This window comes from Vigna angularis, chromosome 7, assembly GCF_016808095.1.
Source record: "Vigna angularis cultivar LongXiaoDou No.4 chromosome 7, ASM1680809v1, whole genome shotgun sequence".
In the NCBI taxonomy this organism is placed as follows: Eukaryota; Viridiplantae; Streptophyta; class Magnoliopsida; order Fabales; family Fabaceae; genus Vigna; species Vigna angularis.
In genome coordinates, this window is record NC_068976.1 from 12389591 (window position 1) to 12404986 (window position 15396).

Here is a 15396-nt window from a genome sequence, read left to right on the forward strand (position 1 = left end):
ACATAATATTTTGTTTTAATTACTATCTCCTGATGATTTAATTAGATTGTGTTATTCTGGGAAAAGTAATAAAAATTAAAAAAAGAGTGTATTTTTATCTTGTAATTTTGGTTTCTATATTTTATAAAATTTGAAATTTTGATTCTCAAATTTTTCTTGATTTTGGATCATTAATTTTGATTTTCTACACAATTGAAACTCGTCATTTTTCTGTGTAGAATGTCTCTGAGAAGATTCACAAGAATGCAAAGTACCTACTAATGCATCTGCCTCAACTGCTACAATTATTTTTGTTTGTGTATAAAGATGTGACAATACTTAATAAAAAGCAGAAAATGCAGTCCTCAAAGGAGATAAACAACATGAGTTATTTGAGAAAGAGTCCTAAAGATGAAAAACATTTAATGCAATATCAAATGTTTCATGTAAACATTTAATGCACCTCCAATTTGGATTGAGGAAATCTTTAAGTGAAAGAAGAAGACTATAAGAAAATAAGAGGGATAAGAAAAATCTAATGGCACTAATTAAGGACTACTTTTTAGCCATTTTAGTATATTAGTAAAAGAAGTACTAGAAATTCCAAAGGTTCTTGTAAAAATAGAAAAGTAGGAGGTAATTGAAACTATCTTCGAATATCTTTCTTCCTTATAAAATTCTCAATTGTATATATAAGGAGTACCCTATACTTACTAATCTTAAACACTTGAATTTTCACACCAAGTTAAACATAGATTGAACATACTATTCAGAACCTTTATTGTAAACATATTGTTAAAAAAACACTCGCGTTTATTAGTTGATAATGAAATTTGACATTATTTATTAAGAATTGAGCATAACCTCGTATGAAAACGAACCAATAGTTGTGTTCTTCTTTTTTTGCGTTTATTTTAAACTTGTTATCTAAAACATAATTGTGACTTTTATGTTTGTTAAGAAGTTTTTTATAATTATCATGGTGGGCTACTTTGTTATCACTTACCATTTGATGAGAAAAAGTTAAAATTTTCAAATACTAACTTTTCAATAAATAAATAAATAAATATGTTTTTAGTTATTAAACTTGATCACAAAAGTTATAATTTCTTCTTATAATTTGTTATATATTTTTATCTTCCAACTTAAAAGATAATAAATATAGATATTTAACCTCAGGAGGTTAATTTTTTTTTACTTTGTTAAATAATGTTATACGCTATCATTTTAGTTATTTATACTATTTGACATGTTTCAATTCAAATGTTGACCTAAAACAATATATAATACATAAAAAAAGTTAATATTGATCATATCATTAATATCTGAAGTTTGGGAAAAAAATATATATCAATGTTTGAGACATGGACAAATTTCAATTTTGCATTCAAATTTAGGAACTAAAAACATATTTAACCTTTAAAAACATTCAACATTTCTTAAAAACATAACGCAATCTTGTTCGTACTTTGAGTGCATTTCAATGAATGTTTCATTTTCAATTTGTGGACAATCCCTTATGGACCTAGATCAATTTTCTTTTATCATGAATCTTTGGTTCGGTTGATTTGACTTGACCTTCAATTAGATCTAGTTGTCTCGACCTTTGGTCTAATAAATTCGTCTTAGTCTTTGGTGACTTGACTTGTCCATTGTTATGAATTGAATTGGCTTGACCATTAGTTTGAGTTGTATCAAACCTTTGACTTTAGCCGAATCAACTTAAATTTCAACCTACATTGATTCGTCTCAACTTCAACTTGATTGACTCGTATCAACCTTTTCTTAGGACTAACTCGATCGAACCTTCATCTAAGTTGAGTCGATTGAAATTTTAACTTGAGTCGATTCAACTCAATCTTCATAAGATTGAGAGTAGAGTGAAAATGAAAGAAATTTCAAATTTTTATATATTTTTAAGATATTTGAAATTATTCCATTTTATTCATTTAAAATACTTTTAATTTTTTTAAGTTTTAATTTATTTTTAATTACTTTATCCAAACTAATTATCTTATTGTAAAAAAATTTAAATTCTTGCAAATTATCCTTTTAAATTATCTTACCCAGAAAGAACATAAAGTCTTATCTCTTATGATTCCAGATGAAAAACAGAAGGAGGTGATTTCTTTTCTTGTTCCTACTCAAGACAATTCTCATGCTTTTGCATTTTAAAGTTGCATATTCAAAGATTAAGATCGATGTCAAGAAAAATCGTAATAGGTGTGTAAAATGTTATAAAAGTTTGAGTGGTTTGATTGATATGATAATAATTTTTTTAATAAATTAAAATATAAAATTACTAATTTTACTATTATAGTTTGAAATTAATATATTATTATTATTTAATAATAATAATAATATTATTATTTTATATATATATATATATATATATATATATATATATATATATATATATATATATATATATATATATATATATATATATATATATAAGAATCGATTATGAAATCTGGTAAGTTAACCAATAAATTATTGGGAATAAATATAATTTATGGATGTTATGATAGGTTAATCTAGGATATTAGAGATATAAAAATCAACTTATCTCTAAAAATATTAAAATAAAATATCAACTTATCTTTGCAAATTCTCTCTCTCACCCACTCACAAATTGTTGGAAGCCAATAGCGTGATCCCAACAAACCCGTTCAACTAAATCCGTTCATACAGTAAATATACGCAAGCTAACAGACCCTGAAGGAAAATTTTACAGGTTACTTGGTTATCCACCTAATTACAAAAAATAAACGAAACATTTCTTATGTGGTTCATCAATATGCACCTGAAATGCAATTTTGCAGGTCAACTTTCAAACAATTAACTTGTAGAAATTCTCTTGTATAATTTATACATATATATAATATTTTATTTTTAACCTATCTATTTCATATATTATTTTAAACATATTATGAAGAATCCTAAACCTCCATATGTTTTGAAATATCAGACGAATCTCTTAAAAGATTATCCAGTACACTGATAAAAGTAGCTTGAGAAGGTTTAAAATAAGAGCTTTGAAATCAATTTTACCCACTATTGTAAACATTGTATGTTGCTTCACGGATTCGTATATAAAACCTTAAAGTAATAGCCATCATTGACATGCACATATTATTTGTTTAACCAAGGAAAACTGCTGATGAAGAAAAACATGCAGAGTGACACTTGGCATGGTAAAATAAATGACCAGACAAAGTACTACGTTAACCTCTGGTTTCAGCTGAATGAATGTAAGATTAATAGAAGTGGATCAGAGATAATCTTAATTTATAGCATTAAGAACTAAGAATCTGTGCAACCGCCCTGTTTGGTCGCTTCTTTTGGGTCTCAATACATGCATTGCATCTCATCACAAAGTAAAATAGTAAATTAAACATTAAGCTCAGATCTATCATGTGCAGTCTTCTTCCAGTAAAACCCACATTCTCCTTCTACGCGCGTCACAACACGCGCCGCCCCACCACCTCCCACGTCACCTTGGAAATGGCGGGGAACATCAATGGGGATTTAAAAACTCCTTGTCCCCATAAAAACAAATCTTTTCTCTCTCTTCACATTGCATGATTGGTTGTAATTTGATAACTTTGTTTGCCCTAGAGGATGAGTAGTAATATTAATAAAGTTTAAATTTTTTGTACCTCGTTTTGTAGTATTTGATATTGATTTTGATATTGATATTTTATTGATTAATGGAAAATAATGGTACAAGGACCAACATGGTATGATACAATATAAAGCAATTGTTCAATGATAAAAGCATTATCATTTTTCTTATTTTTTGATTAATTTATCATTGCTGCTACCCCATCATCCTATCTCAGCAAAACTTGAATAAGATATGAATTATGATGCTTAATAGTAACTAAGAAGCTTAAGTTTAATTAAAAATGGTTGCATGGTGACTAATATATACCTTAAACTATGGCTTGATGTTGAGGTTTAGCAGATGAAAAAGAACTGTGAAGTGAGTATGAGGGATAACGTTGTTGCCTCATAATATGACACAAGAAAGACAATTAAAATAAGGAAGGGAAAAAATAATGAGCAAGAACATTTCTCTATCATATTTGACCTCCAAATGCACATGGCTGCTTGGGTTTCTGTTCTATTAGTTTTTGGTTTTTTAAAAGTTTTTGCCTTTACCCTCACAAGTTTACAATCACATGCTGTCCTCTCTCTTCTTCTCTGAGCTGACTCTCTCTTTCTCTCTCATCTATACTGATTGGCTACATACATGTTTCAGCTGTGTCATTGAATGCTTTTGACTCCATAGTTGAAGAGATTCCTCAGATCTACAGGGCACCACTTTTCGACATTGTCAGCCTCAATTCTTCATCTTTCTGGGCTCTTTTTTGCTCACTCACTTCAATTTCATCAATCCAGAAAGTTGTGGCTTCTTCGACAATTCATTGTCATGACATGATTTACAATCATATACAAGGTTGGTTTGCGTTTAATGTATTGCTTTATAAATCCTCATGCCTTTTCCTTTGAGTTCTTTTTTCTTCATTCTTCTGTTGGGGTTGTTGTTGTTCTTGTCAATGATGGATCTTGATTTTGTTTCTTGCAATTGAGATCATTCGTCCAATCTTCTTGTAGTTATGAAAATGTGAAATAGTTTTTTTCTCTGCAATTTGCAAGTGTTTGCTGAAGTTTATCTGTTTTGTGTGATTGTGCTCTTAAAAGTCTCAGATGCCTTTTTTGGTCAATTCATTTTTCGTTTTCTGAATGTGCAGTGTCAGTGCTATTCAACTTCTGTTTCAAAATTTTCCAATAACTTTTTGAAAATAGTTTAATTCTCCAACTCTGAGATTTCTTAAACAGTTAAACTTCTATTCAAGTGTGATTTCTTGAGGGGCTGACATCAGATATAAATTCTTTAACTGTTGTCTCTGAGTCATGGTTTTGTCACAGTCCATATTTGAATTCTTTAGCATGACATAATGACGTCTAATCAGTGACCATTTTTGTTTCGTTTCTTTAAACTTTTTCCTTATTCTTCTATTTTTGGTCGGTTAAAGTTAAGTTCCTGATCTTGGTTACTTTCACTGTACTACTTTGGTTTTTTGTACATACATCTTCTATTACAACTCACCTTTCCTTAATGGTAACTTAGTTTTATTATTATATATCTGTTTCGATTTCTTACGAGAAACTCATCTTGGTCTAACAAATTGCAGCTGGCGCTAGTGCTCTGGCTTATAGATAAAGCGAAGAATTAAGCAGTGCTTCTTGAGATGCAAGTGCTAATGGATTGAAGGAAGAGATAGTGGAAAAGAAAATTGGATGCTATCAGTTCGTTTTCAATGGTTTGTGAGATGGAAAGTGATTGTATTGAAGACATGGACGTTGAAGTCCTCTCTTCAATGTGGCCAGAGGATATTGGCTCTGATGTTGGAAAACAGTTCAATATAGAGAAGCCTGGAAGGGACCAAGATATGTTGGAGGAAGTAACAATCTTAGAGGAGCCAACTATAGCGGATTTTCAGCGTCTCATGGAGCTTACAAATTACACAGATAAAGGGTCTTCTCAGTTGGCATATCTCATGCAACACTGGGAGTATAAGCAGGCTAATGCAGTTCGGCTTCTCAGAGAGGAACTTGACAACCTTAGTAAACAAAGGAAGGAAGTTGAGCTCAGGAAATTGGAGATATTGAAAGACAATCGGTTTGAGGAAGAGAATTATGGAGGTGACAAACGACCAGTTTCTATATTGGATGAGATTTACTATACATGGCAAGATGTGCCAGTGCCACTCAGGAAAAGTGACGTGGTTGTGAAAAACAAGAGGATTGAGATTGATGCTGAGTATGACACTGTTGTGTATTGGAAACAGAGGGCACAGCAGTTGGAAAGACAGTTGGAGGCAAGTGTCAACAGAGAGCAGATACTAACTGACAAGTTGCAAGAAAGTATAAAGAATTTCGAAAGGCAATCTTCACCAGTGGAAGAACTAACTCAGATTCTGAAGAGGGCAGATAATTTCTTACATTTTATACTCCAAAATGCACCTGTTGTTATTGGCCATCAGGTACATTACAGTGAGTATTGAGTTTATATCCATATGGCAAGATCTGAAAGTACTTCACAGAAAGTTTTACACATATTGTGTACACTTATCTTAGATTAGCTTTACCTTAGTGTAAGTACTAAAAGAGTTAAGACCTTTCAAGTATATGAGGCTACTTTTGCACTCACGTTCAATAATTTTTCTGTAGAGTACCAGCTACCTCTTCTAAGCACATTATTCTTCTTTGGTTTAGATGTGTATTTCCTGAAGTATATTGAACTTTATCACATTCATAAGCATGATGGTTGACATGTTGAAATATGTATATGGAAGCAAGTGATGCACATAGGATTAGATGGAAGATTGCTCTATGGCCGTATTGCCTAAGTGCAGTGGACACATAATGATTCCTATATCTGTCTTTTCAAAAGGCTACAATAAGTGAACTGTGCAACTAATCTGTTATCTGAAATTTGTGTTGTGTTGGAGAATTAGGTGGTTGGTGCATTAACATGTGAAACACTGATATGGGCACATGTCAACACATTGATATAACATTAAACGTGAATATAGGAACTTGTCACCTAATTGACAAAAATATGCCATGCTTTGGAATTGCATTACATTGTTTTCCTTCTAACACATGATCCATATTTTGTGCAAAGCTTGTACTATACCGGCTTTATTGTAGTTTTAATTGGTCCATCGTTATGAAAGCTAAATATGTGTTTGCCACTGTAAGGGAACTTTCAATCTGCAAAGGGCTGACTCTGATATTTTTCTTCCAGGACAAAGAGTTGCGATATCGCTTTATCTACAATCATTTTCCAAGTTTACAAGAGGAGGTAATGATTGCTGTTGAAGCTCTTATTTCAAGGTCATATGATTAAGTTGCATTGCAATATTTATTTTACTGAATGAAAAGCTGCACATACTTCTGAAGAAACTTCTTCACTTTTCTTGAGTTATTTTACTTTTACAAAGGAGTTTTAAGTAGGCTGAAATTTCTTTGTTTCTTAAAACTCACTCGTATTTTTCAGGACATCATAGGGAAAACAGATGTTGAAATTTTCACTGGATCCGGTGTTAAGGAGTCTCAGGATTTCAAGAGGGAAGTGATGGAGAAAGGGTTGCCTGCAAAGAAGGAAATTACTTTTGAGACAGAACTATTTGGGTCAAAGACATTTTTGATATATGTAGAACCTGTCTTTAGCAAAGCAGGGGAGACAATTGGAATAAATTATATGGGAATGGAAATAACAGATCAGGTGAATGCTATTTGCTTTTGAATGTTACTTGCAGTCTTGTGCTTGCAAAGAGGATACTTATGTTTTTCAAAAATTGCAGGTGAGAAAAAGAGAAAGAATGGCAAAGCTTAGGGAGGAGATTGCAGTCCAGAAAGCCAAAGAAACAGAACTTAATAAAACCATTCACATTACAGGTTTAATCACTCGGCCAAATCTGTAATTATGAATTTTACTACAAGTTTGGTTTGGCAACAAAAAGCTTAATTTTTTTCTCTTTATCCCCTCCTTTTCAACAGAGGAGACTATGAGAGCAAAACAAATGCTGGCAACAATGTCTCATGAGATAAGATCTCCACTATCTGGAGTTGTTAGCATGGCTGAAATTCTTTCCACCACGAAACTTGATCGGGAACAAAGACAGCTTTTGAATGTCATGATATCTTCAGGAGATTTGGTTCTTCAACTTATAAATGACATTCTTGATCTTTCCAAGGTTGAGTCAGGTTAGAAATTTCTCCCACACCATTTCTTGTTAGATCATTCAAATTTATTCCACCCCACCAACCCCATTGGCTTTTTTATAGGAGTTATGAAATTGGAAGCTACCAAATTCCGGCCAAGAGAGGTGGTAAAACATGTTCTCCAGACTGCTGCAGCATCATTGCAGAAAATGTTAACCTTAGAAGGAAATGTGGCAGATGATATACCTATTGAGGTGAGTAGTTTGCATACATTTGTAAAGATTCAGCATTGTTGATTATTTTCATAAATCTCAAGTACTAGTGAAGTAATTAACTCATAAATAGAAAACATGATGCACAGGACTTGGGTCCTGACATGACTTTTGAATGCAAAGACATGATTTCACCTGATAGTCAAGTAACTTACAGTTCAATATCTTCATGCATAATTGCAGGTCATTGGAGATGTTTTGAGGATTCGGCAGATCCTCACAAATTTAGTCAGGTACTAAACTTTAATTGTTTGATTAGTCTTATGAATCTGCAATAAACCACTTCAAATGTTTCCATTTTGGTTTTCATGCGTGAAATCAAATTCTTAGTTCCATTTACTCTAGTGGAGTATTGTACTTGGCTGCACAATACTGCTAGTGCATACATAACTTTGTCCTACATTCAATTTCTTGATAATATGGTTTGATATTTTAATATTAAACTACGTCGTTGCTTCATGAATACAATATAGGGCTCACTGGTATTATCAAACATATATTGACAATTACCTTCTACTTATCCTTCAGTATACCCCACTAAAGAATGTATTTCTGATTATCCATTGCTCTACATTTATTATTCTCTAATGTATTTCAGCAATGCCGTAAAGTTTACACATGAAGGCAAAGTTGGTATCAATCTTTACGTTGTTTCAGAGCCACCTTTCACCAAAGCAGAAGGCCATCAAAAGATGACCATAGATCAGTCTACAAATTCAGCAAATGGAGTGAAGGAAGAGAAACGTGCATCAACACCACGAAGCAGCAGTGATAAAAATTGTCATGATGGTCAAAAACAGAACGACCATCCTAGCCAAAATCATTTATTCAACGACGAATGTAGATCTTCAGTTGAAAGTGAATGCTCAATGAATGGAGATACTGAGGAGCAAACTCATTCAACTGAAACAACAGTGTGGATACGTTGTGATGTGTATGACACAGGAATTGGAATACCAGGTACATAAAAACGCTGTCGGTACTTAATTTGTTATAGGATTAACATTACTCTGTATCCAAATAAGTGTTAAAGTACTTAACTTTTTACATCTTACCATGTGACAGAAAAGGCAATACCTAATTTATTTAGAAGGTACATGCAAGTAAGTGCAGACCATGCTCGAAAATATGGTGGCACAGGTCTGGGGCTGGCAATATGCAAACAACTGGTAAGCTATCTTTATACCCTTTCTTATTTTGGTGAAAGTAAATTCTTGGATAACAGTAACATACACATTCAAATGTTGATTTGAGTATCTACATTAGAAAGTTTTCACCTTTCGTTATTCTGATAACAGATAAATATTTTGTTATCTATATTCAGTTATAAATATATCTCTGAATTTTTCTATCTCAATTTGGATATACATATATCTCTGAATGTCTGGGAGTCTGATAGATAGAACTATCTTTGCATACTCTATTTTCTATTTGTGATAACTTTACCAAAAAATGGTTTTAGCCTCATGAAAAAGTGAAAAGAAACAATAATATTTCACATTATGTAGGTGTCGTGTCTCAGTCATTTTCCAACTGGACCAACATTAACATGATTTTCTTTCAGAGACTAATCATGTATTACACTTTGTCAATGTTTCGTTGCACTTGGAACAGGTTGAGTTAATGGGGGGTCGTTTAACAGTGTCTAGCAAAGAACATTGTGGTTCTACCTTCACATTCATACTTCCCTACAAAGTTTCAACGGCTTGTGATAATTCTGATGATCCAGATGAACTATCAGATGTGGATGATAATGAGGATGATACCACAGAGGGGTTCTTCCAATTCCAACCACGCACTCTAGGCTCTCTCTTCTCTTCTAATGGGCCTACCAGGCCCCAAAATCTACTTCCAGGTTTCAGAAGCTCAAACAAGTTCAATGGATTTTCAGAGAATTCTTACTCATTCCCCACTACAGACATAAAATCAAAAGGGACTAGTACAACTGAGGATGCATCTTCAGTTGTTGTTGATGCTCCAGAGATCTCTGAGTCAACAAGTTCATCAAATCATAGCCCTGAAACAAAGAACGAAAGTGCAGTTAACACAAACCAACAGAATCAAGATAAGGCACATGCTCGGTTACAAAATGGTAATGTAGACTCTTCTCAACATAAGGAAGAAATCGCACTAGGAACAACGTCAAATGAACCCCAACAAACATGTCATCAAGTGAAGACAGACACAGCCTCCCAATGTGTCGTTAGTAGTAATAATAACACTTCATCAGAAGTGATCAAATCCTCATCAGGGCCTAAGATTCTTCTTGTTGAAGATAACAAGATCAATGTCATGGTGACACAGTCAATGATGAAGAGGTTAGGCTATAGCATGGATGTTGTGAACAATGGAGTGGAAGCTGTACGTGCAGTTCAACGCCATACGTATGATGTCATTCTGATGGTAAGTCTCAATTTTTAATCCTGGTGAATTTTCATTCTACAAATCAGTGCATTATATAAGAAATAGAATGAATAATACCTTTGAGTTCATTTTTATGCAATGTTTCTTTTACTGATGCAAATGTTCATAACTAAAATTTATGAATAGAACTTTTAGCTTTAGTTTATCATTTGGTGCTTGTGCTTTACAGGATGTGTTCATGCCAGTTATGAATGGTCTTCAAACAACAAAACTGATTCGGTCTTATGAGGAAACTGGCAATTGGGATGCTGCAAGAAAAGCTGGAATTGAACAATGCTCACCAATTTCACAAGAATGTTCTGTACTACCTAAAAAACGGATCCACATCGTTGCGGTGAGTAATTTGTCCACATTTGTGTGACTCATTACATCTAATCTAGAAGACAAGAACTCCAACATGTTAACCTTTATGAACATAAAAACAAAAAACCATCACTTCATTATTAAACAATAGAAGCCAACAAAAAATATGCCACATGCCACTCTTTTTTTAGCTTAGTACTGCTGAACTTGACAATGTTCTATACTCTAATAGTTCTCTTATTCGGTGTAAACTCATTATGTGAAAAGTAAAGTAACATATTCTTATTTTTTCATGATAATGCAGATGACAGCAAACACAATGTCAGAGAGTGCTGAGGAGTGTTATGCAAATGGTATGGACTCGTTTGTGTCAAAACCTGTTACATTCCAAAAATTGAAAGACTGTCTAGAACAGTACCTGAGGTGATGATAACCATGTAAATTTTTGCTTGTGTATAAAAGAATAAGAGCCTAGGAAAGTTTTGCTAAGAATGCACCGTGTTCTCTCCTCTTCATCAGTGTCTACCTTAAATTGTATAGATCTAAAACATTCTTTTTCATTATTCCGAATGCATAATAGCTGTTAGAAAGCTGATAGGACTAGTTGGAGCGTGAATGTAGAGGTACATAACATAAGCCTTTCCTTTTAGGCTATGTACTGGGAGTTTTGGCAATGTTGGCACTGCAAGAAATCATAAAGAGACACTTTTGAAGTTGATGGTAATATTTTACTTGCTGCTAGTAGAAATTATGAAGAGTTTGGTTCTAAAATTAAAGGAGTGAAAAGGGTGTGTGAGAATTTATGTACATGAATGATTTGAGTCTCCTGCAGTATTGGACGAGGTGCAGTTAGGGAAAGGAAGAGAGTGTAGGACCCTGTGTAATTTTGCAGGAGATATCATCTCAAATTCTCGACTTCAATATTTATGCTCCAGATCATGTTACGTTTGTTCTAAATGTGTATAAATATAAACACAAAGAATAGTAGTGTTAGTCATGCATTTGTTTTTTCAACATAATACGAAGTTGATGATTAATGTTGTGGGAGAATCGCCATATACACTTTTCTTATAGTACCCTTTATTTTTGTTTCCAATATTTAGCACTATTAATTCTAACCTAATTTTTCTTAACGCGACTCTTAAAAAAAATTATTTCAGTCTTTAAACACTTAAACATTGAATTTAGGAAATTCAAATTCTTTTCTTAAATGATTTTTAGACTCTTAAATTTAGTATTGAGGGATAAAATCACAAATTTTCAAATTGAGGAGTTAAAATATACTTTTATTGGATTTCGGATGAAACATAGTGTACAAATTCAGTTACAAATGCGATTAAAATACAAGCTTAATTTTTATCACAAATTGATAAGTTTTCAAAGTATATTCTCTATATATTTCCGGTACTTGTTGCTTCTCATATGACTTATACTGGGACAATTGAAACTGTGTATTCTAGTTTTCAAAGTCCTTTTTGGATCTGGCTATAGAGGATCCAGATTACGTAATTTGAGTAAGGATTTTGTGCATTAGAATGTGCATTCGGGTATGAAGGCTCCGGTCCTAGAGTAAAAACCAAAATACCTAATCTGGGAGATTTCTGTACTGGAATAGGAAATGCTCAAAGAAATTCAGAATATTTTCCAAACAAACCCTCAAACGTATGATTTTGTTTATCTTTAGGTTGCTTAAAGATGAACAAAAACCTAATTCACGAGCATATATTTAAAATCTAGCATTCTTGCCCATAGATTGATTGAGAATAAACAAACAAATTTATATACAAGTTTTAAATTTGTGACCAAAATAAAAAAATAGCTTTAACTATCCAAAGTAATTAACAAACAAACAAAATATCAAATATATATTCTTAAGTTTGTGTCTTTTTTTTTTTCTGCCATTCTTTCTTCTTTTCATTTTTGTCATGGCTTCTTTTCTTCTTTTCATTGTTTTTGTCATGGCTTCTTGATGAATAAAACTTTCTTAGGTAATATTTTTTTTTCTTCTCCCCATCGTTGATACCACTGTTTCTTGATGAAAAACTCTTCCTTAGGCAACAAAAAAAATTTGAAGAGTAAGAGTTTTCACAATAAGATGCTTATCTAATTTTTGTGGTTAGAAAATTTAAACATGTGCAAAAATGATATAGTGTTTAGGAAATCCTTATTCTCCTATGATAACTTTTTGACAAGTATACCAAATTGTTCTAAGTAATATAGAGTAAGTTCAGAGTATCGTTCTCCCAAAGGACTTGCAACATATCACAATTCTTCCTTTTATAATTCAATTAGACATCAAAATGCACAAAACAACACAAGAAACTCTTTTTGGTATTTTATTAAACAGTTGGTGTGCAATGAATTTATATTTAAAAGAAACTTCGTTGGACGTAGGTTTCATGAATCATATGAGTATAAAACTCTGTTCAATATTTCATTATTTAATTCAAACATTCACATCAATGCATACTAGTCCTAATCCTAGTCCTAATCCCTTAGCAACTACTTCTAAATTAATATATCAAACTAGTTCTAAATTAATATATCAAACTGCTAATCCCTTAGTCAATTTAACATACAATTTGCATTAAGATCCCAAATCACTTAAGTGTTCTATCTATGTCCATGTTCAAAGTTACTTTCCAGTAATCAGAGACATTCAAATAACATTATATTTCCATACAATGATAGTAAATTCAAGAAAGAACATATGAACGAATAACGATATATTGAACACGAAAATTACATCAGTGAGTTCATTACATTTAATCCCAATGAAAGAGAAATTTAACTCCTCCTTGTCATCTAGAACGTACACATTTTGACGCAATCCCTGGCGAAAATGGTGTCTTGATAACTTGAAGTAGTCTCTTGAAGTTCCAGAGATGTTTTCGTTTCTTTCCTCTGTCCGGAACTTCTCTACTCCCCTCTCTTTCTGTCTCTCGAACTTAAAATCCAATTCTGATTTAATTAATTCGCTCAGTGCACAGTTATTGTGCGCTAAGCGAATAATCAATTGCATATTCTTTAACTGCCCATAATTCGCTCAGCGAATTGTTTTGGTGCGCTGAGCGAATAATCATCTTTTTAGCTGAGCGATTTAATGCTGGCTTAGCGAGAAACATCTGATAGCACTCCACTTTGATGTATAAATTCTTGTACAATTTACTACACACTTTCCTACTACCTATTACAACTTTTTCTATGAAGAAACACATTATTTCATGAATAAATACAAATTTTGAGCTAATTAATAAGTCTGAAAACATGTCTTTTTCATACTTATCATCCTAGTCAATCCTGATTAATCCAAGTATTTTAAATCGCTGTCAATTCTAACTAGTCCGAGTATTCTAAATCACTCCTGGTTCTTCTAGTCAATCTTGAGTAGTCTGAGTATTCTAAATCATTCCTAATTCTCTTAGTAAATCTTGACTAATCCGAGTTTAACTACTCCTAGTTTACAAGTGTTTGATTACAATATGGAAATTATTCTCGTAGAGAGAATATTTGATCAATACAACATTTTTCAAAAATCTTATAATTGCTTTCTCTCTCTCTTTTTCTAGATAAAAGCTTTGACAATGTAAACTTGGAGCAGAGCACTTGTTTTCTGCTTTCTTTCTTGTTCTCTAACTTATCTTGTTTGATTGAGCATTAGACGTTGTAAACTCAGAGATAAACATCAGAGTAGATATTCAATAACAACTCTTTATTCTTCTCTTCCTTCTTCCCTGGTTGTCGGCTTAAAGATAAAGTAGCAAGATAAATATGTGATGATAATTCTTTTTCTTTCTCTCTTCTTATTTTCTCATCACTCTTGTTTTTCATATTTTCTCTTGCTTGAGCTTGCTTTCATCATTCTTCTTGGGTTGAAGAGTATTAGACGATATAAGCATTGAGGTAGGGTAAGGCTGATATTTAATGATCTTTCTTGTACATGTGTTCCCTCTATCTTTTTTTCTCTCTTTTATTTATTCCTCTTTTGTCTTCTACTTCAACAACATCTTCTCTTCAGTAGATCTTCTTTATATAGGCTATCTTGATATATGATTGTTGGACAAGTTAATTTCAAGATAGGCTCCATAACCTTTTTTAATAGCTTGATCAGACTCATGTCTATATTGTAGAGCAGTAGTGCTTTTCCGCGACTCTCTCAATGTCAACTGCGAGTGAACCCTGATTTCTCAAATTGAATTGGCAATTTCTGAAATTGATTCCCAATTTTTTGTATGAACCCTAAAATCTAACTTTCTTTTTTCCAATCTTTCATTCGAACAAAGTACTCAATGTTTAATTAATTTTTTCCAATTTCTTTTATTTTAAAAAATGTTTAATTGTTTTCTTTGTCCCTAGTGTCGCGGTAATGTGTCAAGTTAGTCATACCTTTTAAAAAAGTTTTAATTTCATCTGCATCCGTTATAATTTTCCTCAATCAAGTTCCTTGCGTTAAATATGCAGAAACAACTTTAACTTTTTTTTTCTCTCTCTTCTACTTCTTTGTGAACGCAGTAGACCCTTCTCTCTGTCAATGTTATCTCCTGTGCTGCTCTGGATAATGTTTAATCCCTATAAACCTTTAAATATGATTATATTTTAAATAGAGAAATACATAACAGAGACAATGTTTCTGTACTTTTACGCTATGAATTTAAGCTTGCAAAATAATTGTAGC

The 15396-nt window shown here is 32.4% G+C and overlaps 1 protein-coding gene across 1 annotated transcript; it reads left to right on the forward strand.

Moving 5' to 3' along the window:
* The first annotated feature begins 4153 nt into the window (after positions 1–4153).
* On the forward strand, positions 4154–11670 carry LOC108337403 (probable histidine kinase 1). Its single transcript, XM_017573922.2, has 13 exons — positions 4154–4444; positions 5184–6035; positions 6803–6859; positions 7055–7282; positions 7362–7455; positions 7558–7764; positions 7846–7976; positions 8178–8227; positions 8593–8954; positions 9060–9163; positions 9609–10397; positions 10588–10752; positions 11026–11670. The coding sequence occupies exons 2-13, from the start codon at positions 5310–5312 to the stop codon at positions 11146–11148; spliced, it is 3036 nt and encodes a 1011-aa protein (XP_017429411.1). The 5' UTR covers positions 4154–4444; positions 5184–5309; the 3' UTR covers positions 11149–11670.
* Positions 11671–15396: the final 3726 nt, after the last annotated feature.

Excerpts from the sequence above, each read along its gene's own strand:
- LOC108337403 (XM_017573922.2), top strand. The coding sequence starts at position 5,310 with ATGGTTTGTGAGATGGAAAGTGATTGTATTGAAGACATGGACGTTGAA. Across the intron at positions 6,036-6,802 it reads CTGTTGTTATTGGCCATCAG|GACAAAGAGTTGCGATATCG; the intron begins GTACATTACAGT and ends TTTTTCTTCCAG. Across the intron at positions 7,977-8,177 it reads CAGATGATATACCTATTGAG|GTCATTGGAGATGTTTTGAG; the intron begins GTGAGTAGTTTG and ends GCATAATTGCAG.